The following is a 27890-nucleotide window of genomic DNA, read 5'->3' as shown; positions in this document are numbered from 1 at the left end:
TTCCTATGGAGGGAGCCCAAAATATGTCTTGGCAGTTTTGAGTCAAGTATCAATAGTTAAGTTAAACTGCAAATTCATTCTTGCACTCTGCCCACAGATACTCAAAGAAAGGTGGCTGCACCTTCCTCAGTAAGGAACAGGAGCAACAAACACGCTGTTAATCTGAAGAGCCTTAGCTTCGCAAACCAGGGGTCTGCTGCTACCACTGCCACAGCTTTCGTTAACTACAAGTTAATCAGCCTGTCAGTGTGCACACAAATGTTTTCAGTGGACTCCACAAGTTCATTTAGCACTTGACACAGTTCAAAGTGTAAGCGAGTTTGCATTTGCCATTTCCACCAAGCAAGTGACAGATTCCAGACATCTGCAGTCATAATGTCCCAGATTACTGCCAGCTCTGCCTCAGTTACTTTCAATGCAAAGCAAATAAGGTCTTTCCCTGCAGCTCTCTCTTTTCCGTGAGCCGGATGTGAATACTTGGTGTATCCCCAATGACATAGCCTTATTGGACGACACCATCTGCCCTGTGCTTTCCCAGGATTCCAGGGCTTGACTGTTCTCCAAACACAAAAAAAAAGCTACCAGTTACAGCACATCCATTAATCTGGAGCTTGGGAGGCTTCAATAATATTCCTAGAGGACTTCAGTTTCAGAGAGGCAACATTTAGTACAATATGCTTTCATCATAGAGGTTCCACACTGCAAGACCATGAACACAAAAAATGGTACCAATATGTCCCTGCTGTTACGTCCTGCCCTCAGCTCTGCCGATGGGAGGAAAAAGCCGGGGGTACAGGTCCTCACATCACAGATCAATTCTATTCGGACAACTTTGTTACAATATTACAGATTGCTGCGCTTTGTAGACATTTTATAGGACTGCCATAAAGAGAAGTAAAAAAAAGGTTGTTATTTTTTGGCATTTAAGAACACCCTTAATCAAAGACACTTTTGGTCAGTTTGCTGTGGCATCAAAAAATCCACAATGACAAGGTGCTGGGATTTTTTTTCAGGAATTTTCAGCATTCATTAAAATCTGTCTCCAAAACAAAACAAAAAAAAACTAAGAAATAAAACCTGGTTCCTAATACCGGTCCTGGAGGCCCACATGCCTGGTTTTTGTTCCAGCCATGCGCTCAGATACACATCTGAACCCTTAATGGACTTCGTTAAGAGGCTTCATTTTTATTTGAATTGGTTTCATTTCCAAAACATGCAGGTGCTTCCTTTTATGAATGCTTTTGAAATTCATAAGCAAAATAAAACCCTGAACCTCCAAGTAAAAAAAAAAACAACAACATGCAAATATTCCAGTCAAGCATTTTGTTAGATCAATTGATCGGATACATTAAGGCTTCAATTAGGTAATTAAGCTTGGAATGAAAACTAGCAGGTGTGTGGATCTCCTGGACCAGGATTGGGAGCCACTGACCTGGGACACTGTGTAATGTAATGTGGAAATGCACCATCACACTGGTGTTATATGTCACACAGTATGGTTATGTATCAGAACTGGCTACTATCTAAATGACAAGACAACACAGTCAGTATGAAAATGGCACTGCTGTTGAAACAGAGAGCAGTCTGTTCTGGCTCCAACATGGGACAGACCTTGTTTATTAACTAACTGTTGCATCAGAAATAACTGGATAACAAATACAACTATGTGACACTGACAATGTTGCTGAATTATAGAGGTTGAGAAAAAAAGGTCATATGAAAAGCCAATTTAATAAAAAGGATTGACAAAATAGGAACACGGCCCATTTTGAGAACTCCAGTTAGTTCATATTTGGAGATGAACGCACGAGTAGAATTAACACAGCAGAAAAAGGACATGACTCATCTCTTGTCTGGAGTGAGAGGGTGGTTTTTAAATATGATGGGCGGAAGGACAGGAACAAGCCTGTCTGAGGAACGACAGTCAGATCTGACCAATGGGAGCTGCTGTACAGAACTGCATCTTTCAGAGCTGGTTTGAAAAATGATATTGACCACTTGTGTTATCACTATTTCTTCCTATGTCAGGCAATGTAAAAAAAAAAAGTGGGTCTCAGGCTATAAGGTACAGCTTGTAAACACACAAGTCCAAAAGGAGAAAATGAGAAAAATGAAATTGGTCTGTTAAGGAATCATGGTGTGGAGGGGTGGGGAAATTTAAAGTGAAATTTATACTTTACCAAGGGCTTTCTAACACACACTGCTTGTCCTTGTTGTTTAAAGGGAAGTAAAATCGGTTGTGAACTCTATCCTGGAACGATAAAGGCAGGGAAAAGCCATTACATTTTGGGTGGGAAGCGTATCCGTTTGCCTGCATCTTGGGGTGCTGGTTTGTGTGCTGCTAACCTCTCTGTGATGAACAAAAAAAAACCCACACATTTAAATCTCAGGAACATTAGCCCTTGTTATATTAAAATGGGCGTCCTCTTATGCAGTGGAAGTGTCAGATTTCCCACAGCTGTTCTGAGCTCTTGGTGTAAAGACACCAGGCAATCCACAGAGAACTGTGGCAGTTTTGATTTGAGGTTGGAGGCTCCTCCTTGTCTCATTTCCATGATACAGGTCTTCATTTCAGTACGGCAGGGGCTCAGTACCTCTAGCATCAAATTTTGAAGACTCCGGGAAGGAAAAAAACCAACAAAGAACTGGTTAAATAAAAGTTGTTTTCCTTTTAACTCCATGATAAGCAGGTTATGAGGACAGACAATTGAAGAAATGTGGACCTGTGCAACATCACCTTTTATTTTCACATCTTATACTTGTGCATCTTCAGAAGTAACAGTTTTTGGTCAGGTTTCTGGTCAGGTCTGTGGTTATTCAAGATACCCTTCTGCATCTCCCAATTCCACAGCTGGCAGCTTCCAGAATTTTCTGTCCTTGCCAGCATGCTTCTCTAATGGCACTTGAGGGGGCAAACTAAACACTCCAACATATCTATGAACTCCACAGAACACAGCAAGGGGAAAAAATAGTATTCACAGGAGAGAGAGAGAGAGAGAGAGAACCATATTCAAGGTTTTCTGGCACACCGAATCCCTGCTGCAACATTTTCGCTTTCCTCATCCATGGGAACAAAATAAATTATCAACACAGCCCCTGCCTTTCCACTGAGAGATTATTTTTAGGCATGATTTCACTCCCCTGTTAAAGATGCAGTGCTCCAGTGAAAGCAGGCTTGAGACATCTCCTTCTTTTTTACCCAACACTCCTTCTGGACAGCATCTGTGAAAAATGACCTTTACCCACAATCCCAAGTCTTGACAGGGCTCTGAAAGCTGGAGAAAAGATAGGAGGAACATTGCTGCCTATTTCTCTATTTCTATAGGGACCTCCAGTTTTAACACAAAGAAGTGATAAGCGGACACAAAAGGCCTCTCTTCACCAGATGGTTCAGTTAAAGCTGAATTTTATAATTTTGAGATAAAGGCTTTTGTAGAGGCTGCTTTCTTGGCTCACCAATCCCCCTTCATGCTCACGTGTGCTGTGTACCAGCCCTGACAGCTGCTGCACTTCAGCTGCTCCCAGAAACCCCCAGTTGTTCCGTTTCATCGCAGCCCTGTCAAAACCACGAGCATCACCCAAATCCCCCCCAAATCAGAAGAGTCATTGTTGTTCGGATCAACACTGAACTGTTCAACCAAGGTGGCAACTAGGATTTCCTTTTGTTAAAATGCCATTCAGGTAAATATGTGGTCATATCAGTCACGATTTTATTACAGCGTACATATTAGTCTCAGCCAAGGTGTACATTTTAGCGAAAAGATAAGATTTGAGGTTCAATACTGCTATAACATAACAATTCTAGCCTTAAAAAGCTGATTCCAGTTTTCCCATTGCAAAATTCCCCAAAATTCGACACTAAATCCCTCAAAGGGCAGACACTGTATTGTATAAAAATAAGTCATTTGGGGATCTTCTTTTTTTGAAAATCCACCAACAGAGGTTGAGACTGGACTACACACTAATAGCAGTTCCTGCATGATCCTTTATAACTATTATAAAGGTGTGGTTTTAGCAGACCCTAAGGGCCTAACACAGACTGAAAGTTGACCATTTGAGCCGTGTCTTACAGTAAGACCTTGGTTTTACTTCTCAGCTGAAGGAAAGACCACACTGAGGTTCAGTGTTCTGTTCGGGGTTTGAACTGGGAACCACAAGCCTTTATGCTACACCAAAGGACCACCTATGGAAAGGAACGCTGGGAAGTATAGAAACAGTGTTGACCAAATACACTCACAGGCACTATATGGAAATACATTTCTAACTGGATCACATTTAGATCACCTATCCATGGGAAACAGTAGGAAGCTAACTTCGATAAATGCTTACTTATACAAGATATTGTTTCCTCCCACTGCATGAAAGAGTGAAGTGTTTTACTTTGTTCTTATTCTTCCTATAAAAGCCAAAGGATTCTACAAAAATGGACAAATCCAACAACACACTAGGCAATAGATACTGAGAAAGCTTAGATTTTCTTTCAAAACAACAAAAAAATAAAAATCCTTTGCAGTGGGTGTGTTTCGATAATTTTTTTAAAAGATGATAACGGTATGTTATCTGGACACCACCCTGACTGCCACTTCTGATTAGAGAGACTAGTAGGAAGTCTCTAGCCAGGTTTTATCATTACCATCTGGCTTAGAGAAGAGTGCTTCATGACGACTAGCTCAGTGGAGCTAGCTATTGCACACGGAGCTTAGGAAAAAAAACTGGGGATGTAGGTAGTCTTTTTCTGATGTTAATTTATATACACAACAATTATGGTAATTTTCATTTAATTCCTTATTTTCACTGATATGGACTGCGAGTACATTTCTTCCATTATACAGGACTACAGTATGTGTGACTGTGTTCAATGCACTAACTAAAGACTGTGCACTAAAATAACTGCTTGTGTGCACCAAAACATAGCAAAGACATAGAAACAAGACATGAAGGCTCGTAAGGAGCATCTCTTCCTTTACTATTTGAAAGGTAGACGTGTGACCTTCTGTAACAACACAGCCTTACAGTGACATTCTGATTTAGGCATGAGTGCATGCATTCATCCCTCTTTGACCATTTTCCACCCCCGGGAAAAGATTTTCAGGTCTTTTTATCAAGTGCCAGACACTACTACTACTTGCATTAATGGGATCGCACAAGAGCTGACAGCAACATTGTCATGAAGGGCTCAGGTATCAACGCGTCCCCTCCTTTCCCTGTAAATAACATGCAGCAGTTTGAATAAATGGATGCACAGCGCCTTGCCCTGCGTCCGGCTGTGCTCATGCCCAAGCCTGAACAGCTCAGATGTGATCTATACCTCTGCTCCTCCTCCAGCTCTTCTTTGGTCATCATGTTCTCATACTGACTGGCCCTCAGCTTCCCAGGACTGTACTTCAGAGACAGCTGGACCTCCTCCGCCTCTTCAGCCACGGCTGTACCTGCAGGGCACACGGAAACATCCGCTCAGCACACAGCTGCAACACGGGGCGCAGGGGAAAGTGACAAACATTACACATTAAATTTAGGGGGGGGAGTAGAATTTGAAACGATGACCCATTACACATTACAAAAAGAAACTCTAAGAATCACCTAACAGCGATCTCGCTATAATGCATGACCCTGAATAGCACAGGAACAAGGTCTTCACTAAGACTTTACAATGTCAAGACCTGCACACAGGCAAACTGCTTTCTTTCAGGGAGTCCAAATCTATCTATTCAGATAACACAGTGGCATCTTGATTGCCATCAAAGTCCACATTAAAATCGGTCTGAAAAAAAAATAATTTCCTTCTTCAGACTGCATTGTAATGATACTTGTAATGAACTACATTTGGGAATGTAGTTGTTTACAGTCTAGTCCCACTATATATGATCATATAAAGGCTGAAAACCTCCTAAGTTCCTCCTAAGAGCTTCCAAGCATCTGCTGCTCAGGTTTAGTTAAGACTCAAACCCATTCTTTGTGTGAATCTAAATGCATAGCTTTAACACAGCAAACCTCCTCTTCCTCTACTTGTGTGCTGGTAATGTGTTTTCAAGCCAGGCAGGACGACTGGATGCCAGTCCATCGCAGGGTACATCCAGAGACAAACAGACACACTCACAGCAGGCCCATTTTTCCAGAAGCCAATTAACCTACAGTACCAGCATGTCTTTGAACTGAGTAAGGAAACAGGACAGCACCCCAGGGCTGCAGCTGTGAGAAGCAGCAATGCTAACCACTGGGCCACTGTGACACCCTGTTTTGTTGACAATTAAGTGAGGATGATCATCTTCTTAGGACAATGGCAACAAGCCTTTATTGGTTCTGAGCTCTAAAAATGAGTCACGAACTAAAGCACAACTTACCCGAGATCCAATTCACTTGTGAATTTGCTTGTGCTTTAGTAGTGCCTTGTTGGTATGTCAATATTCATGTTTGATGTCTGTTAGCTTTTTATAATTAAATTAAAACAAACAATTAAAATGTTTTTAAGCTGTGGTTTTACTTAGAAACATCTCATTGTTTGTGGCAGGTAAGTGAAGAAAGAGGGTCTCAAATGTGAGAGAATAGTAAGTGATATGCTTGTGCTGTGCAATCTAAGTATAGAACACAGAAATTGGAATTAATGCAGTTATACTTCAGACACACAAGCACTCCAGTAACAAATAAGTCTTCATATTTGAATAGTGAAGAAAATATGGGTTACAGTGCAATAAAATGATGCCAACAGTACAATTCCCTTCTGTGGAGGCTTACTGTACTTGTATTGTGTCAAGGACTTGTAAGATTCACCCGAGGGAAACATGCTTATTCTCCTGGAACTATAATAATGAACTGAGAAAGAAGGGTTCTTTAGCTTTCCTGTTCTGAAGTCTTCGTTTCCCCCTAGAGCAAGTGTTAAAGAATTCGCAGTTCACAAGACCTTATAAACGAAATCAATGAAAGATAAAAACAGTTAGGTTATAACGTTTAAATACGCTTTTGTGACATGAGCAATTTGTGCAGTTGCAATCCAATTTTAGGTTTCTGGATCCTTTTTTTTGTACGGAGAAAATCCTTAATTGAATAAGTGCTTAACCCCCCCCAACTCGCTTTAGCAACCATGGCAACAAATGTCTGTCGGTAGCACAGTCATTTAATGAAATCAGTTTCCCATATAACTGTCAATTTTAAGATAAGGATACGGCCATTACATGCAAGTCCTAAAAATATTCACCTTTGTGCTAGTACAGTATAATCCTCAGGAAAGACCTACTGTATTACAACTGAATTAAAAAGAAGGGATCCAGGGAACAGCAACACCATTAAATCCTAGACAAATGTGCCAAACTGTTTCCCAAATTCATTTTTTTTTTTTTTACAATGAACACGAACAACATACCTTTCTCGTGAGCTGGTGCAGTATTCTGGGACTCCTCCTTCTCTGCCTCATGATGGGGTACCTTAAATGAGAATTTAAGAAGGATTGTGGCATAAAAAAAGTAAAAAAGTCAAACGCAACTCAAACTGTATGCTGGGCAGAACACACACATGCACACACACCCAAAGCTCTTGCAAGCCAAAATCAAAACTATTTGACAAAATCTGAGCAGCCTTAAATATCCATTGCATATTCACAGACAGATTATCATTGATCAGACCTTCTGGGTAAAAGCAGAATATTACAAAGGACAAGACAATGATAGGGCAAATAAGCTGGGCTAAGATAGGAAGTCATTTCTGTGCAGCAGAAGTACACTGACATTTCTGCCATACTGCTGTTGTACTTTATGGTAACAGATGTGGGGAAATGTATTTGGTCATTATTAGCAGTGCAGTTGAGTGGATAATTAAACCAGAAAAAAAACCTTTACCTCTGTCAGGTCAGGTAACATCAAAATAAAAAACAAGTTACTAATACTCACTGCATCCTGCTAAATGTCAAAAAGGCATTGGGAAAGAGCTAGTTGCCCACCCACACGCTAGGCTTGCTTGGGATTCAACTATAAACTGTTCCTGACACTTAAATATTAGTGCCTGTAAAACAGAATTACTGGAAATAAACTTGAATCTCTGGATTAATCATCTCTCCCCCACCTTCTCTATGTTATCCTTGGGTAAAATAAATTATAACAAAAACCACAAACACATTTCTCTTAGTTCTGACTGACAGGTGACATGTGCAGCCATCTGCCTTTCTCCTACACAAACACGCAGTGCCAGGGCTCTACACAGCTCGAGCTCTCCTCACGCCTGCCTGTGACATGGAGACAAAAGGTTGGAGCCCACTCCAGCCACACAAGACCTCTCCTGCCTGCCTCAGCCCCAGCCTGACCCTGACACCCACAGGCCAGAGCCGCTCCGCCAGGCGAGCTCTTCCACTCCTACGTCCTCAGACTGACGTTCGGTCACACCTCAAGCGAGCACAGCAGAACATTTGTGCTGTACAGGCAGACAAAGGAGCAAGAATGGTTCATGAAGGGTTACCTCTCTTTTTGATGTGGTAAGTGCCTCTCACATATGCACTCCTGAAGCAAGAATTCCTAAACTAACCTCCCAACAGGGGTGCCACTGCCAGAATGTTTCAGAAAGGATCAGGCAACTCCCAGCCACAATTTGCTGAAAGATGACCAAGTAAAACCAGCTGTCATAGTCCGTCTGGTCTAAGGACCGCCTTAAAATGAACTGCCAATCAAATTACTCTCTGAAGCTTGTTAACTCGAGGGTCTGCTCCACAATCATCTCACCTCCAGGACTTTGACATCCCTCTTTCATAGCTGTGATTGTGAGCAGTTCTCATAGTCTCCTAGAATGGGTCAAATGTTTTGATTTTTTTTTTAGCAAAATCAGGCCTGTGAGATTCCATATCATCACATTTTTGGTTAGAAGGCAACATTCTATTTTTTTTTTTAACATGAACACCTAAATCACCAGCTTCATGCTTATTAAAACCTAAACAATGTCCTTAGACAGGTCCAGTTCCTGTTACTCTAAGGGAAGTAAATTAAATATTATAGTACTCTCAGCACCACATCAGAAATAACCTTTTCCTACATATTAAATGAGACCGTAGGTGTTTGACTGGGGGTTATGATTACAAAGTTTAAACACTTTGTACAATTAAAAATAAAAAAAAAAATCTGACCAGACTATTCCCCCCAGCACAATATAGCTTCAGAGTTTCAGTACTGGAACATTAAGTGCTCAGCTGGCTGCTCATTTAACCGTATTGGAAAAATGCCATTAAGCTCAGGAACTAAGCTTTTTTCCCCAGTTACTAGCCAGATCTTACGGAAGAAACAGCTGAGCAAAATAAAGTGTTATCAACAACATGCAGACACTGTCAAAGTAGCTTTAGTGACGTACTTCTAGTTCTTTAAGCTTAAAATCCTTAATGATTGAAAACAGAAACAACAGACAGTTCTAATCCTACCAACCCCTCTTCTTGTGACCCATCAGTCTAAAACAAAACTCAGTAAACAAACCAGGGAGGAAAGAATGCAGAGCTAAATATGAAATAAAACGCCAAATACCTAACTAAACATAAAACAGGCTTCCAGGTGTTTACAAAGAGGCCTGTAGCAGATTACACTCTGGGCAGAGATCATTACATTCATGAAGACTTTTCTGACCTTACTGCAAAAAACCTTATGTTAGCTGGTGGGCTTAGCCATGAATTCCTAAAACATTTTCTTCTTCTAGTATTTATATTTTTACCTCTTGGCAGCCCTTACAGGACAGGACTGGACTGCAGTGAACAAAGCACCAAAAATTCTTTTCTCATCTGGCACATGCTTATCTTGTAACTAGAAGGAATCTTAATTGGTTACACTTTACCCAAAAAAGGCATTTTCTAGCAGTTTCCAGTGGCACGTGCTCTTTACAAGCAGAAAGACTTTACAATGCATCAGTCAGATACAAATAATTGTGGTTTTGAGTGCCATCTTACACTTAGCTGTCCCCACAGCAGGGGGAACTGGGCAAAGCACAACGGTCTCTCTTATCAATCAGGAAAAGACCTCGAACGGGTCAATATCAGCCAGACGTGCTGAAAGAGAACATATAAAAGTCATCTGGAGGTTCAGATTCAGCTGGTTCTATATAAGAGATGCTGGTCAGACAGTAAGATGACACTGAACAGACCAGTCCTTCTGTCATGGGTCTCATACAACAACATACAAATAACACTGTCACATTCCATTGTAAGAAAACGCAATGCAAAAGACTCCAGTAAATTACATACCAAACAGCACCTCACTAATGAGGTCTCTCTCCTTGTTTCTTAAACCTAAAGCAAGGCTTCACAGTTTCTGTCTTGGTCAACACTGGTATTTTAATTTGCATTACAAAAGATCTTTAAAACACATTTTTCCCAAAAGATTGTTTAAAATTTGTATTGCATATTTGGTATATTTCAATTACGTTTTACCCCTAGGAATAAAATCTGATAAATTTCACTTCACAGGTCACACAATACAGATTTCACACAACCAACCACCCTTTCACAAAATACTACCAAGTCATTATGAGCAGAGATACCAGAGGCTCATTGTCTTGAGTGCTTTCCGTGATACGCAGACGGCCCATGGTTAGATACCAGCAGAGCAAACCGTTAGATAAATTCATTAGATAAGCTTTGTACCTCTTTAGGGGATGTATTCAGCTGCATTGGCAGAGATCTTTGTGGTTTCTTTTTCGAAGAACTGTGGAGAAGGCTTGCGATTTGGAGTCACGTAATGACTGCACAAACACCACTTTCTGAATGTCACAGAACACCAAATTCTAAATCCAAGACTGCGAGACATTACACCACCTTGTCTTGGATTTGATCATTGCCAACAAAACCTTTCAGCCCAAACCTTTGCTTTTGGGTATCTGAGCCACAATGGATCCAATTTTTGACCGAGTTTCATACAAACCAAGGCAAGCCTCAGGCACAGCAGCTTACAAAACTGAAACGGTCAAAATGGAACATTTTGTCACCACAATGTCACCACAATCATTTTGTATGGTACAGAGGACTGACTTATGAATGTTAAACTTTAATTAATGTCATCTCTCACTACATTCCTGATCCAACCAATGGATCAAGGTGCATGTATTTAAAAGTTAGCAATCACACAGTGGTTTAAATAAAAAAATCTACCCTGAAGAAGTGAATGGCTTTGTTGCTTTCGACGAGACTACAGAATCTTAAGGAACTGGATACATTATTTATATTCATCAGATTTTTTATTATGGGTTATAGGCACATTTATTGTATACGTCCCTGTCTAAACTGTATATAGGGAACACATCTCAAACTCATTACATTATTTTTTATGTATATTTATTCCCATTTATAAAAGTCTTTTCACTTTAAGTTGCATTATTTAGGAATGTAACCTGGAATAACTGTACAGTATAACGGGACCATCTGTACTATATTTGGTTAGCTGCAAGTGAAACACACTCGGTCTAAGTTATGGTCCCTGGTCCAACTTTATTCTATTAGGTCTCATTGGAAAAGCCCACATTAAGTCAGAGTAAGGACTTTGCCCATAACAGTCCTGAACCCCCCATGTTTACAGTATCCTAATGTTAAAAAAACTGTTAAATACATTATTTTGCTACTATACACGTTGCAACTTTCGGTTCCCTAAACCCAACGTTTAGTATACCGGGTCTGCCTGTATTTGGTTCAATTAGATACTACTAACCAAATGAGCCAGACTAGGCCAAAAGGTTCTCTCATTTATAAGCTTTCAGTAACAATAAACACAACAGAGATCATAAGCCTATTAACTTGAGGGTAGCCAAGGGTGCCCAATTGTTGCTCCACTGAGATTCTTGTAAAGAAACTGTAACAGAAGAAAAACAGAAGAGCCAGCGATACTGGGCCATCATAAAGCCAGGTGATGAACCTGGATACAGGAATTCAGTGTCTGAGCGCGTCTCAGATGGAAACAGGCAGGAGTGGGTCAGAAAGGCAGCCAGACCATCACGTATGTGGACAAGCATCATGGAGCCACATTTCAAGCCACAGATCAATCCTCCGCAGCTCAGGCAGTCAAGGCCGCACTCGCCTGGCGCAGTGGCCTTCAGAGTCTCGCAAACAGATAAGCACTTCCGTCTGCTTTACGCTAGAAGAGAAACAAACAACGCAAATAAAAGAGATAAAAAGGCTTGACTTAAGCCTGTTACTTCCTTTGGATTTTTTATCAAATCACCCCAGAGCTGCCTTTTGTACAACATATATAGGAGCTAAATATTAATGATCCCATTTTGCCTGTGGCGGGGACATGTCTAAGCTGCTGTCCAGCCATCGGCAGACAGTTAATTCAATTTCTGAATCTGGACCGATGTCGATATTTGTCTGTCAAGGTACATTCTTGAATGACAAAAATATGTAGCCTTTTCCTTTCTTCTGAAGTGTCAGGACCTAAGCCTTCATTACTTGCAACAGAACTGATCACCGGTTTTTGTGCCATGATGAGAGATTATATCAAGAGCTGTGAGTCAGACAATAAATCCTGCCTGTTACCATCTGTCCTGGTTGGTCTTTTGGGGACTCACTACATCTCATTGATTTGACAAGCTAGGTGTGTGCAAAGCAGTGCTTTCAGCTGAGGGGCGTAGGTAACTAAGTGGAACTGAAACTCGGAAATAGGCTGGGATGTTCAGGGTAGGTCTGCATTTCTTAGAACCGTTCAGGGGCCACAAATCAACAGCGGGAATCACAAAACAGTGAAAGACTAGGGACCCTGCTCAGTGGATGGCTGGTCTGCTAAGGCTTTAGAATCACCAGCTGAGATTGCATTGCACCAAGCAGAAGATGGGAAAGAAAGAAATGTGACTTTCAGTGAGCTTCCTAGGATCTGCTAGAAAATTTGTGACAGAACTAGTCTTTCACGTAGCCGAAAATGCCTCGTGATGAGGGCTTATGCATTTATTTGCGTTTACCCACATCCAACACGTTCGTCGCCGATTTCAGTCGACCACAACTAACACGCTTTGAGACTCCTCTCACCGCACAGCAGTCACTTGCCTCCGCTGTGGGATCACATGAATGCGTTGCGCATGTTTTAGCAGGAGAGCGAGCCAGCCCTACACCCCACAGAGCAGGACTACACCCTGTACGAGATACCAGCCCATTGCAGGGAGCATGCGAGAGCACACAGGGACAACTGCAAGACACCGAATAACCCAGGAAACATTTCTGGGACATGGAAGGAAACGAGAGCATCAGGAGAAAACCCATGTGGGTATGGGGGAACAATGTGAACTCCACACACACGGTAACCACAGCCAGAATCGAACCAAAACCCATGAGCTGTTAATGACTGCTAACCACCATGCCATTGTGATGCCCCTAAAAGCAATTCATATATGTGAACAGAAGCCCAGGTGAATATTATATGCATTAAACCCCAAATATAATGGAAATAAGATCCTTTTTAGGATATGTATGTCAATAAGGTTTTTCAATGTTTACTAGTTCAAACTTTCAAATCTTTTTGTTCCGTTTTTGAGAATGCCCTGTAAATTATTCCCGGACAAGAAGCGATTTTGTGAGTGACGCGTTTGAATTTATTGAACCGTAACAGGTAATCCAGTATTCTTCCAGGTTTAAATTCCAGGATCCCAGAGTGAAAGGACAACAAACAAATTAAATTCCAGAATTCAGATGAATCGGATTTTCGTCTTGGCATAAAAAAGACAGATAAAAGCCTGCTGCAGACAGCGGCATTCTGCCTGACTGCACATAACCTTCACTGGAGCCGAGCCACCATCAGGAAAACTGTCCCCTACTTCTCTGGTTTGTAGCCACATCCGTTCTTTTTAATCTGACATTACCTCTGTTGGACAGATTAACAGACTTTTTATCAATCATTCACTTTCAAAACTATTTGATTCCATTCAATAGTTCGTTCCATGAGCTAGCGGAAGAAGTACAGCACACTCTGGTAGCAGTGACTTAGGACTCTCTAACCAGTTTACCAAAATAGGTCTCTGGCTTCACTGATACTGTTGAGCAGCCTCTTTTGATCACCATTATTATACTCTGAGTCATCTGGATTAAGGAGAGAAGCCAGGCCAGTGAAAAATGTTCAACAAAACATCCAATTCTCATCTAAATCAGGAAGCATTATTTTTAATGTGATTTAGTGATGACTACAGGGCTGTGCATTACATAAATATCAACAGGGAAACAACTCAGTCCATCTAGCTTCATTTGCTAGTAGCAAATTGATCCAAGGAGTCTGATCATCAAAATCAACCATTTCTTCAAAAAGGTCAGGATATCAGGATTGACAACACAAAGGGGTAGTTTGTTCCACAACCCAAATCTGGGCCCTTATGCTGGATATAATTTGTGTAGCAGTATATAAAGGGATGCTACAGCATAAATGTAAAGCATCAGGCTTTTGTGAACAATTTTCCATAATTTTCTTGCTCCATTAGCAGCTAAAAACTGCAATAGAGAAAACCAGTATGAAACATTCACTGGCTATACCTTGTGATCAAGGATGTTGGTTTTTTTACAAACCCAATGATAACTGATAAGACAAACTCTGTTGATTCTAGACCTATCTGGTCTTGTACTGGGCAGTCCAGTCATGACAGTTTATCTTCACCACTTTCCTTCCTCATTCCGATAAAAAATATGAGGCTCCTGTCCCAGATATATCTGGTTCATAATCTCCCAGGAGCCGATACCGATGTTGCATTTTTTGCTTTCACAATGTTTCTGTCCTTTTTGGAGGAAAAACAAAAATATAACTAGAAGTCTCTAACATGTATGCCTAACCCACCATTTTCTTTTGGAAGCTGACAATGTTTTTTTTTTTCATTTGAAAGTGCTCATGAGAGTATACACACACATCAGAGCCTAACTATGCAATTTAAGTGTTAAGCCATATTCATTAGAAACACATTTCAGGGATGAAAATTATTCTGAAGAGCTGGATTCAACACACCTCTACTTAGGAGAAACACCACAAGTATCAAACCTGATAGGAAATGCTGAGGCCATAAAATAAAACTAAAATAAAAGCCAGATGCAAAAATCTCTTCTCACACTTTATCTCGACAGTCCTAACTGCCAACTCTCTTCACGTTATATTCATTTATGAGTAAAAATGAATTGGATCCACTACTTAATGAGGTTGTCCCACAGTGGAACATTCCCACTGTAGTTTCAATTTGAGCATAATTGTGATCAGCAAAATATACTGATCATCAAAAAAAATTATCATTCTATTTATGTATGTTTTTTTAAAAACATAAGTGTACATGTTTTGGTGATTATTAAACATTTGTGCCGTTTAATAGATCATGCACAACTGACCACAATACAAGTGACTTTGCTGCATAAGTACTAAATCCACTCATTATGGAGAGATTAAAAAATCTGGATGTCAAATTTGGTAATCTACTAAAATCTGCTAATTCTTCTAAGCAAAATGCAGAAAGGAACCAAAATAACTAACATGGTATCAAGAGAGCAGAAGCGGCATGCTATTGGTACAGTGCTTTGAAGGCCAGAGCAAGCCACCAGAGGTGACTACTGTAGAGCCCAGTCTCCTTCAACGATCAACCATGGTTTTGCGTCGACCGCACCGATGGATGTCGGTAAGTGCGACGCACCAAGCGTGAGCAATAATTATCTAATTGTTATACAAAAGACAAGTGAATTGGAAGTCCAAGTATGATGGGCTGGACATGAGCATCTAGTCGGTGCAGATTCCCAACTGTAGAGATTTTTTTTCAGCCAGAAATGTAAAGGAATAAATCTGAGCAATTTTCTGGCATAATATGTTCTAATCATCATCAAATGCTCATTTCCTGCAAAAGCCAGTGATGGGGGGAGACACCTCCTCTAAAATAAGTCTGCTTCCTCTCCTACCTCCTTTAAAACTTTCCTTGCAAGCTGTACACCTCCTCAAAAGATTATTTTCTCTCCATTTCCATCAGAAACGTTCAGCTCGCCCTGACCTGGCAGATGCTACCATCAACTGAAGTGTACAACCATAGATTACAGAGCACTGTGATGGTCAAGATCTGCAAGGCTGATCCACAACTAAACAGTAAGGAAGCCATTGCAGGGAATGCACATTAAAGCAAAAAATTAACACCAAGTACCACAGAAAAGAAAGTGTTTAGGATTTACAATAAATGTAGTGAAAAAGCAGCACTTTGCGTTATAGGATCTTCACTAATAGTGCTTATTTTACTAGGTAAGATACAGGAGGTTCAAACAGGATTGAGAGTGTAGTAGTTAAATCTCTGAAACGGTAGAAAATTCTCCAAACTGCATCCCCAACCCAGTTTAACCTGTGCTAGTGGACCATGATACTGAAGTAATTAATCCCACAACAGGCTCATTCCTTTAGCCAAGTTGTACTCTTTTATAACAGGAAGGCTGCAGGACCCAAGCATCAATGCACAATGCTGGCTTTGTATGCCATACTGTAGTCTATTTACTTCTGGCACAGCTCTGGTACCTTAATATTGCCACTGTAGGGCTCTGGGATTGGGAGTACCATGCAGAGAGCTGACACCACACACTGTTTTCAGACATGCTTTCACAACTTAACAGGCTGGAGACAAAGGTGTTTCTTAAACCAGGGGGGTTATACCATTTACCCTCTCTAATGTTTTATCAATACATTGGATTCTTACTGTATATATCACCTTTCAAACAAAGGATTCTCGGGTTTCTGGAAGTTAGAATCGTCTCTCCATATTTTCCAAAGAACAGTTTACGAAGAGAAGACATCTTTAGACATTACTTACGGTTATTAGGTATTTATTTATTTAAGTAAAACAGACATCAGCTGGTTACAGCAATTACTTTAGAAGATGAAAAAGGGTTTGAGCTCTAAGGATCATAGTCTCACCTGGTTTTGTAACCAGATGAGGTTCCAAAAGGGAGAGAGGAAAGGAAGATATTCAAATTGAAGATTCAGCGATTATCAGCAGAGTAGAAACTGTGCTTTCAACAACGCAAAACGATTTTTAGAAGGATAAAGTTTGTGAAGTGTTCAGAGATTGCTTGTCTGAATTTGTGTTTACCATCTGAGATGAGTATTTCTCAACAGGCAATTTAGCTGAGGATCAAGAGGGTGCTGAGGTGAGCCATGACTTTCTCAACTCCTCTGCCATTACCTGGGACACTGCGGGATCATATTTGATCAATATGGGTCATATCTGATTAATAATTAAATAGTTAAATGAAAGCTTGGATTCTTCCTACCCAGACCTAGATGTGTTAATAAAGTTAACATAATATTAGTAAAAAACACTAGTGCAGAGTACATAAATTGATGCTTATAATGTATTGATTGCAAGTGTTTTCTGAAAATAAGCACCAAACGTACAACCAATTCAAGATATTTTATCAGGAAAATGACAATGTTTTTGGTAATCAGGTTAACAGACTTATTGAAGAGATACTGCAAAGGTCGATTCAATATGCTGCTGAACACGTGTCAACAGGATTGATCAGTAGTGGTTTACTGCACAGCCCAGACACTAACAGTGCGTGTGCCCACTATTGAAAGCAATATACAAGTCTTACTACTGTAACGCACGCTTTAGAGATAGAGATTATTGCTTTTTCACATCACCACTATTGGAGACTACAAGTGATAAAACTGAGACTACTGTCTGCAGTAAAGCTTGTATATTGTACAGCCTGAAAAGAGCTGTGACAGGCCTGAAGTAATCCATCACGCAGGGTCTGAGATATTCTACTCGGGCATGGGACAATCTGACTTTTTCAGGGTTGTGACCTTTTTAAAATGGAAAGGACGTAGACCAGCACCAGCTGGTGCACCTCTTGTCCCTGAAATCAAGATGAAAGAAGCAAATGACTAGAACGCATCTCAGTTTTAAAACATGTCAGTGACAAACAGTTGGGCTGAGTAAACAGACGTTTAAAGCAGCACAGACGACATAACCAAGAATCATTTAAAACTTGGAAAGTTGCAAACTGACAAGCAAAGAAGAGGGTTCCGATTGCAACTCAAGTGACAAAACTGCGCAAAATAAAAGTGGCGCCTCAGTCTGAGCCCCGTCCTTCATTTGAGTGCTTTCATTCTGACTCAGAGGAAAATACAAAAAATACATTCCTCATACCTATCTCATCTCCTCTAAACAGCAGACAGTGGTGTGTTAGTTAACAAAAACCAGCAATAATAATCAGTGACAGAGAATGCCTTTCTTCACTTCTCTCCACACAGACTTCACTTGTTCCTGCTTCACTGCTCTCCTGGTTGTAGTAGATTACAGTGCGAGAGGCAGATCACAGATTTAGACAAATCAGAGCAACAGCAAGGATGGACAGGAAAGACTTCAGTCCCGTATTCTGAAACGGGAGATGCTCGCATCGGGCTGGTTTACACCACCGGAGAAGTTAAAAACAAAAAACTCTTTCAAAGAAAATGAGAGAAACCAATGGCAAACAGATTTTTGTGTCTATCCGAAATGTTTCTTTGCATTATCCGTAACACAGAGAAGACTCGTTTCATCGTGCTGCTGAATTTTCCTGAAATCGCGCCAAATGAAATGGACATCAGAAAGCATGAAGCGGGGATACCTAACCCTGCTTTACATACTTCAACTGCAAAGAGTAGCACAGAAGTCCACGCCGATGGTATAATCACACTGCGGGCAGAGAATGAACGAGGAACAAACCCACAACACATGGCTTGCCTGATGCCAGAGTTATATCAACTCAGCTTTTAAACATGGCTCTATTTGCACAAACATGAAAAGGGAAAGGGAAAAAAAATGTTCCTTTTGGCCCTATGTGTGCACACCCAAGGATTTCAATTCACAGTGATGTTCGGTTTTCCAGATACAGATGTTGGATTAGGCCACTAACTAGGACTTTCCCTTGCTACATGTTTCAGCATTCAGGACAGTTACACAGGTTTCATGTTAAGAGGATTGCTTTAAGAAAAATGAATTACTTTTGACATTTCAGGAAATGGTCTGTGTAGGCAGACATGAGCAGGGCTTACATGAGCTGTAAGAGAGTTTCCAGGTTATAAAGCTATCATTTTTATTGTTTAAGATCAGCCAAAAGCTTACACAGGCTTAGCTGAGCTTCACACCAAGGTCCTCTTGGGAAATATTTTGGGGTGCACAGTGCAGGCTCAGTACAGGAAAGAAAACAGGAAGTTTATGGTGTTGCATATGCACGTGAGCTCACTTTATTAGATACATATGTACCATAGGGCCTTATGCAATGCAATAACGCCACTCATACAAAGGGCTCCTGTATTACTTGTTGCCGAAGGGAAGGCTAAGCAAGTATTCAGAAAGGAAATTTAATCACTCCAGCACCAGTACATCTGTTCTACTTCAGTGAATCACTTAAAATTGGTATTCAGTTCTGAAACCAGAACTAATAAAGCAGAAAGACAGGAACTAGGCACAGCCAGCACTCAAAGCAATAGGACATTACATCAGACAGAGGCAGACTTTAAATGTTCCTTCCATTCAATGAATTTCCACTGTCTATTGTGCAACATAATCTTTCTTAATCAAAGGGAACACAGACCACAGGGTCTTCAAAATCAGGATTAATTAAGCGAATAAACTCCTAGATGGGCCAGATAAAAGAGTAGCTGCAGGAATAACATACAAACTCCATACCAAAGGTGCACCAGACAAGAACTGAATCTAAGAACCAAGAGCTGTGAGGCAGCTGTGCTAACCACCCTGTCACACTGGGTCCCTGCCTCATGTATTTTACATTTAATACATGTGGTGCAGAATATGCAAATGTCAAGTGCAAACAAAAAGGTTTCAGACTTGCTATGTATTCACATTTAAAGGTCTTCATACTGTATTTGCACTCCCAGCTCTCAATTGCTTAATTTGACAAATCAGTCAAATGTAAAAGGATGTAAAACGTGAAAATCCTTGATCCACCCCGTAAAAAGTCTTTCCTACACATAAAGCATTTTTTTTATGTATATTGTTCGTTTTTTAATCTGTGCTGTATACCTGAGTAATCCCACTACAGCAGCTTCAAAACAAGTTTAGGAAGCCAGGCAACCTCATGCAATTGTGACATCAGTTCAGCTGCCTTCAAACAGGAGGAGGTACCACTATCACTTCTGTGACATGCCAACAAATGGCTTGAAATGGATTTGCTATTTGTCGATATGACTGGTCTGATCGTAAAAAAAAAACAGAAACCCAGATCAACTATTGAAATTGCTGCATCACCTTCCTGAGTGCCAAGATGAAAGTAGCAGGCTGAACACAGGTTTCGTACTCTGCCTTGTTTTGGACTGCAATGCACTTCACACATGGATAGATTATCAAAAACACATGGGTTTTAATGTTATTTGGTGCACATGAGCATATTGTTTATTTACAACTAAATCCACAAGCACACAATTGTGGAATTATAGTGAAACTTCCATCTAACCACTAAATATACATCAACCGAAAGGAATTAGTTTCCTCCTTGTGCAGGAACACGGACCATTGTGCCAGAGTCCTAGCTGAGACTGACTGGAATATGACCTCCTTTTCCATCTGTAGCTTCATCTCTGTACTGAGCTGGGGAGCCAAAACTGGTTTGCCAATTTGAGTGTCACAATATTGTATATGACATTCTGAAATCAGGATTTTGATGGCCTTCGCCCAGTTAAGCGGCTCTTCTGGTCTTATTTCCCACTCCTTGAATAACACCCTCTCAATCAGGAAAACGTGAAAAGCTATTTAAATTTAGTAGTTCAAAAGGGTGCCACTGGCCCAACAGATTCTGGCCATTCACTTGTTTCCTGGGTGCAGTAAAAAGTTTTGAATGCAAGCGACAATTTTCCATGTGAAATAATGTAGGACACTAACCTTAGCCCTAACCATGAAACTGACTTACTATCTATATATGCATTAATAACATTCTGATCTCAATTTTTAGGAAATTAACCATTAATTAAAAACCTAATAAATCTGTACGCAACTTCATCTGTGACCAAAAACGGCTATCTCCGAGACCAGGGAGATCAAGGCCCCTGCCTGCCTCCCTCATTACTGCTCAAGGAAGGCTGAGGAGAGCGGCACAGAAGGGAAATTCCATCAGGACAAGGTCAATGGAAACAGACCAATAAGAACAGAGACACTCAGATTCCATTGTAAGCAGAAAATACCAGGAGAAACACGAGGAAACAAGAAATGGAGGAATTTCCTGGAAACTGACCATGGTGGAGTTCTTTCCTTCTTATATTCAGTATACCCCAGGTTTAAACTAATCAAAACTTTAGATGCTGCGCAGGATAGAAAAACAACTGCTAATGAGATATATACACATCTGCCTTCTTTGCTATAAAACTGAAATATTACTGTCTTTTCCTTAAACTTCTCAGATTATCAAACTGGAAAATTCTGTGGATTTTACTTCCCCTTCTGTGGAATCGATTTGGAATTGATCCTATATTTGACAAGCTGCCATTGTAGACTTGTTGCTTACATTGTTTCAGTGTCTATACTGGCAGGAGAATACACCTTTTACTTATTTCAACCCTGGAAAGCTATGTCTTAACACTGTAACCATCACCAGATTACACAGATACCACAGCACCCAGCGCACCTCTAGATGAAAGCTCACGTCAAGAAGACCAGATTGGCTTGAATTCCCATTTCATACCGAGACCTCCCAAAAGCAAATGAATTAGCTGCCCAGTTTTGATAATCACAAGAAATTTGACAGAAACAGTTAAAAAGGATGGCAAGCAGGACAAAAGTACAAAGGGAAAATACATTTGTTTTTCTGTTAGGAAAGGTTCTGCAGGTTCTTACATTGACATACAAGAGTACTCAGCTGTCTAGTGCATTATTAAATGAAGCACAGTACTGTAACCATCATTCATCAGTATACATGGGTCTGTGGTTCAATTTTCAGTTTTAGGACTGAGACTTTATATTCTGTAAACCTGGCTAGTGACATACTCTGTAAAATTAACACATATCGGCACAGCGTCTCTCTATGGCAAATGTGTACCCTACAATTTGACTGGCATCCCATCCAGGATATATCCTGCCTTGCGCCCAATCGCATGCTGGGATAGGCTCCGGCTCCCGAGAGATCCTGACTTGGATAAAGAGGTTAGAAAAAGGAGACATCTCCGTGACACAGAGTAATTGTGTTACACAACTGCTCTAAAGAATATTTCAAAGTCTCAATGAAAGAAAAGTTAAAGAATTCTAAATATACTGAATGCCCACACATGCTGTTTTCTACAGGTGCAGCATGGCCCTTCTGCAGAAGAAGTTAGGACACCGGCGCACTCATTCAGCTTATAAAGAACGAACCGAGATCCAGTTACATACACTATTCTGCCATAAGTGGATTATCACCTTAGGATTGAAAACTATGTTTTAACAGGTATATAACAAACATACTTAACATTACAGTTTAAATGCGTATTGAGAATGCCTTTATTTCTTAACAGCTGGATCACTGGTATACAAATACTGCTCACATTACTACAGGAAATTCAGTCTTGTGCACAAACGCAGCAGAAAATCTAAGACAAATGTGTTTATAAAGAATTGCAAGTCATCTACATAAGTAAATAAAATATACAAAATAGGACTGTAAGTACACTGGTCCACCCACTGTGTAACCAAAACCCATTAAGTAACGTAAATTATTTAAAATTCTGTCTCGGGGGAAAAACACGATTAAGTACACTAGGCTAAAAGAGACTAAATTGAGGCGCTCTGTAGTGTGCCAAAGAAGACTGCAAAGAATCTGGCAGCAGGGAGAATTTTTTCCCATCTGAAAACACATTGCCATTTAGGGTGGACTTTTCGTTCCAGGACTGATGCAACCACATGCAAGACTTTCACATGATTCTGGGGGGGGGGGGGGGGCTGAGGTCTTCAGAGAGATCTCATTCGCTGAAGAGAACTGGTAGTACTGATGCCTTCTCAAATGGGAAGGACAAACAAGGAGGCAGAACCAGAAATTAAACAAAATTCCCCCCCTGCAATGCCATAAAATCCAACCAAAATATTGTTTCCATATGAATTCTTACAACCTAAAACAGCCAGTATGATCCCATACAAACGCTACTATAATACTGCTGCAGCCCTTGCACCTGCCTGGGAGAGAAGGGAGTGACACACATTAGAGTATGTAAGACATGTGCATGGCCCAGTCATCGCTTTCTTCTTGTTCCAACACCTCAGAACGCTAGCAGCAGGCCTTGCCCATCGAACAGTTGGAAGACATTCCCCTTGAGACCAACCCCTCCTTGACAGGACCTCAACAGCCAGCTTTGCTCACCTGAAGTTCCTTTTGCCATCCTATACCATCCTCCAACAACTGTGGGCCTGGCACCTCAACAGTCTGGACCTGCCCTGCCAACCTCGAGGTCAGAAACAGTGCCAATGCACTTTCAAGTAGTCTTTGGTAAGACCACATGAACTATCAGCTGAACAGCAATTTAAGAGCTGCTTGTACCAAATAAAGGATAAAATACTATGGGGCTGGAAGGTTCAGCGTTTCACACAAAAAGGATGCAGGTTAACACAGAACCCCTCATCATCATCATCATAATCTTTTTGTGTTCCACAGCAATATAAAGTAAATGAATTGGTTTAAACAATATAGCAGCAAGAATCCAAGAAAGGTTCATGGACGTCCTACGGGAACAACTCTCTGAAATGCAGACCAAAAGCATCTGTCTCCAGTGCATAAAAGAACAAAGAATAGTTCCAGTGGCTTTACCTAGCAACTCGGCTGCCCAGCAACCTCAGCTCTCTGCCAGTGTGGATGATGTTACACGAGTCCAAGGGTCAATAAGCAAAGCTGGGCATTAAAGCCATGGAAAAAGCAAACACCCATAAATCTGATGCCAACAGGCGACACTGTACAACATGACAATTCTCCAAGCGCCTCTATTGAAATGTTTTTTCCAACCCCATTTCCTTCCTTTGCGTAGACTTGAGAAGTGAGAGAGGCAAATGAATGACCTGTGTAAATAAAAACCTCATTTAAAAACCAAAGTGTCGTATTTTTCCGTACAGTTTGATAATGGAGCCATTTTCAATAAATCAACAGAATACAAATAAGGTTCTCTTCTCCCAGATTAGCTGAGACAGGCGTGCAAGAGGAGAAAAGAAGCATTTCAAAATTGTCCTGTCCCTTAAAAAACACCTGCTCATCACGCCACAGAGGGTCTGGGCTGGATTAGAAGGCTACTCAACACTGTAAAAGGGACAAGGAGGAGAAACAGTCTCTCCTGTGTTATAGAAAAGGCTTTTAGAGATGCACACTGACTGTTAAAATCAGAGATTAAGCAGAGCCATTTGCCCCCTGCTGAAGAAGTTGGTTGGTGCTCTCTCAGAACACTGCACTTCATGAGAAACCACACAAGCCATTGATTCCTGAGAAGCCATACAAAAAACTGTGCCTAAACTGTACATCATCTTGATACAACCAATTCCTTCATCAACTGACAATTGGGGGGTGATCATGAAAGCACTATTTTTGGGGGGGAAGAGATTTCCGTGTTAGATGGCAAGAAAGCAAACCCATGGCTTTTGAGTAAAACTATTTTGTGCATTTCAATAGAACACCTTGTGTTTTTGCTGTAAATACAGCATGTACTGTACAATGGCACATAAATGAAAGCGAAAACAGGTTAAATATATTTTGTAAACACATTTACTGCAAATTACGTAAAAACACAAATGTGTTTTGAGAATGTAAGATATGTTGACAGAAGTGAAGAATGCTGGCCTGTGGTCTGTCACGTTTGATGGATGACCAGAGATGATAAACATTTGTTCCTAAAGGAATCTTCTGGTACCAAATTTCTACCTTCTGACTTTGGAAGGTCAGCTTTACAGTAAATTAACACAGCCCTATTCTTCATAGAGGCTTTACTTGTGTTTGGAGCTTGCTGGCCTGGTTTAAGATACTTTCTCTCTAGAAAGAAAAGTCAGTATTTGTGAAGACTCTATTTTGGTAAAAACTAATGGCTCTAAACTCTTGATTCAAATTTTCTAATGGATTTACAGAGCAGAACAAGGACACAGTAATTACAAATGTAACATCTATAAAGTGATACATTTAAAAAGTTAGTCAAACATTTTTTTTCTAGTTATGATGTCAAAATAAGTTTGCTTTCTTGATATTTTTGGTAAAGCATCAATATCAACACTTGACAGCAACCCCCCCAGTTCAAGGTGAAGATGATTCTTTTAAGACAATTCCATCTTCCAACAGTGTGATTTAATCACATTTTCCTGTCTGGGAGCTGTAAAACTACACTAAACAGAATGGTTTTGGTTTAAATAATCCTTTAAACTTGTTTATTTCTTCCTCAGTTCTTTCTACTTAACATACCAGTTGACTGTATCCCAGGTCCTCCACACCCGACAGAAATGTGCTCTTAGCCTTGGTTCCTGAGCTGTTTCTTCAATCATGGCCATCTGTGGAATGCTAGGCCATTTTTTTGCCAGTGTTTCCTGGGGTTTCACAGTTTGGCAGTGCCTTATTCCATGGTCAGCAGAAAAGGAACGCAGCAAAATGTGTTTCTAATTATGCACAGAAAAACCACACAGTGGAACATAATCGGCTCTTATTTGGTTCAAAATGCAAATGTTGGAGATTGTTTAGGTGTTTAGCAACAATGTTAATGCACTCAAAAGCTTCACAAAGAGCAATACCTACCTCTGTAGAAGTGCTCTCTGAAACATCTTCCCCTATTTCTCTAAACACCTTTAACATCTTTTGACTTAAAACATCAAAGGCATTCTACACCTAGACAGAGAAGCAGACTTAATCTGCCCCCTGCCTCCATGCAAAAGTTTATTATAGTGTTTTATGCACAGGCCTGTAATTAATCACCCTGTATGCAACCAACAATTCCATTCACCTCATTACTGCACCAAAGAAAAATAGTTGGGAATTGTTCTCTGATATATCTGCTAAAGGATAGTTAATATAATATTAAATACTTCACTAAGACTAGTCTGTGAATTTACAGCACCCTCATTTTTGACAGGTGGCATCTTATGATGACAGTATAAGTTCTATCACTCTTATCCTCAAATAAACATGCTGACTTCCAGAAACACACCGATACGTTTTTGGGGAGTTTTGAACAAATCTGAGTCAGCTAAGCTGAGTAAGCTCTGTAGGACCTGGGCTGAACACTTCAGGGCATTTAATTATTTAATTTCATAATCAAAACAACACAAATAGTCAGACTGAGACCTGAACATCTTGCTATTCTGCCCAGGACAATCAATTGGCCAGTTTTCTCAACTTTATGATGCTTTGTGCAGTAAAGTCACAAGTGGGTTTTTCTGTACATAATGAGAAAACTGACAGCTCAACCTCTTGTCTATAAGAGACTGACTTTGCAACAATATGTGAAACTAATGCAATTTTAATCATCAAGTAAATGGACACCAATCCTGTTCAATATTCAAACAGCAGAATTTCTAAATGATTACCATAACCCCTTAGACCTTTTTTTTTGTTTTGATTGATAGGCAAGAAATCACATGCCTTAACACAGGCAGGACAACGTCCTAAAGAGTCACATCCAAAATACCTGCCAATATGCCAGAGACGCTGCTGGAATTCTTAATGCTGATGAAAGACTGGGAAGCTGGTCAATACGATTGGCAAAGCTCTGCACATTTTTTACGCCAAACCAAAGGGAATCGAAACCTCACCAAACTGGAGAGATCAATAGCCGCTTTTAAAATGCTTGCAAAGCATGTTATGTGGGTATTTTAGCCAGCAATGAATTTTGTTTTCAGTAGCAATTCTGGTCCACTTGAGCAGGACACAGTTAATCCTAATGAAGAAGGAAGATGAGAAAGCCATTGAGCCGATCATGCTTGTTTGGTTGCCAGTGGGTGACCACCCCAGCTGAGGTATCCGCTTTGACAACGAGGATAGGCAGCTTGCTCCACCACCACCCCCTAAAATAAAGACATTTCTTCCATTCCCAGTATCAAATGCCGCTTTCACTTGTGTCCACCCACTTGAGCATTGTAGCAGAATGCAGAGTCATAGTTGTTGCTTGTTTATAGGAGATTTGGGAATGCTGTTACTGTTACAGTTATTAGGAAGCAGACCTCAGGGGATTAATAACCCATTTCCAGGACTGCCTGAGCACAATCATCACACACACATTCCAGTCAATCTTGTGGAGGAAATGGAAACTAGCAAATGTGAATTCTAATGGGGTTAACTCACACCCAGCCAGCACCCCAGGAGCCAGTCAGGACAGACAGCTGTCCACTGGATCTGCAAGATCTTTTCACAGTCCATCGGCTTCTCCAGTGCTGCGATACAGCAGCTGCAAATTCCATACCAAGGATTCCAAACACTATGGGCACTCATCGAGGCCCTGCCACACTGTCACATCACTTTTTGCCAGCCACAGCATGGCACAGATAACAGGCTCATGTTTGAGAAAAACCAATGAGCTCATTCACATGATCTTCACAGATCATGAGCAGCCAGGCTCAGACACTAAACTTATGAATCATTGACGTAGAAGAGTACATAAATGTCAAATTTCAACTACATTAAAGACGCTCCTTATGTCGCACCACTCCACTCCTCCTAAAACATCTCGGGCAAAATACGAAGGTTAGCTCTAACTGGAGATTCTATACTTTTAGGGCTCCCCCATTGCGGACTGAAATTGCCAACATTAATATCAGCTGTCCATGTTGATGATGAGGCATTCCAATCACGACGCACGTTTTTCCTGAAAAAATGCAGAACGTTTCTGACACCATCCAGACTGAGCGCAAGACGCCTTACAGTTTGAATTATAACGTTGTGCAGAGAGTATCAGGTCAATACTCAAGGCTGATTTCTGCTCTTATTACCTAGTTAAAATAAAAAGTCGGGGTATTAAGTTGGAGATGCCAACATCATTCGAAATAGA

The 27890-nt window shown here is 40.6% G+C and overlaps 1 protein-coding gene across 3 annotated transcripts in view; it reads right to left on the bottom strand.

Moving 5' to 3' along the window:
- Positions 1-27890, bottom strand: part of LOC148652566 (uncharacterized) — a 47544-nt gene that overhangs the window by 18394 nt on the left and 1260 nt on the right. For 2 of the 3 annotated variants that reach the window (XM_088599462.1, XM_088599464.1), the window contains exons 2-3: positions 7358-7418; positions 5309-5429 (exon numbers count right to left, since the gene is read on the bottom strand). In XM_088599462.1, the coding sequence (XP_088455588.1) occupies positions 5309-5429; positions 7358-7418 (182 nt within the window). Of the gene's footprint in view, positions 1-2180; positions 2252-5308; positions 5430-7357; positions 7419-27890 lie in introns of all 3 variants that reach the window. The other variant, XM_088599463.1, reaches the window with a different exon arrangement.

Source organism: Lepisosteus platostomus, chromosome 11, assembly GCF_059453375.1.
Source record: "Lepisosteus platostomus isolate fLepPlt1 chromosome 11, fLepPlt1.hap1, whole genome shotgun sequence".
In the NCBI taxonomy this organism is placed as follows: Eukaryota; Metazoa; Chordata; class Actinopteri; order Semionotiformes; family Lepisosteidae; genus Lepisosteus; species Lepisosteus platostomus.
This window is presented reverse-complemented; position numbering and strand designations above follow the sequence as displayed.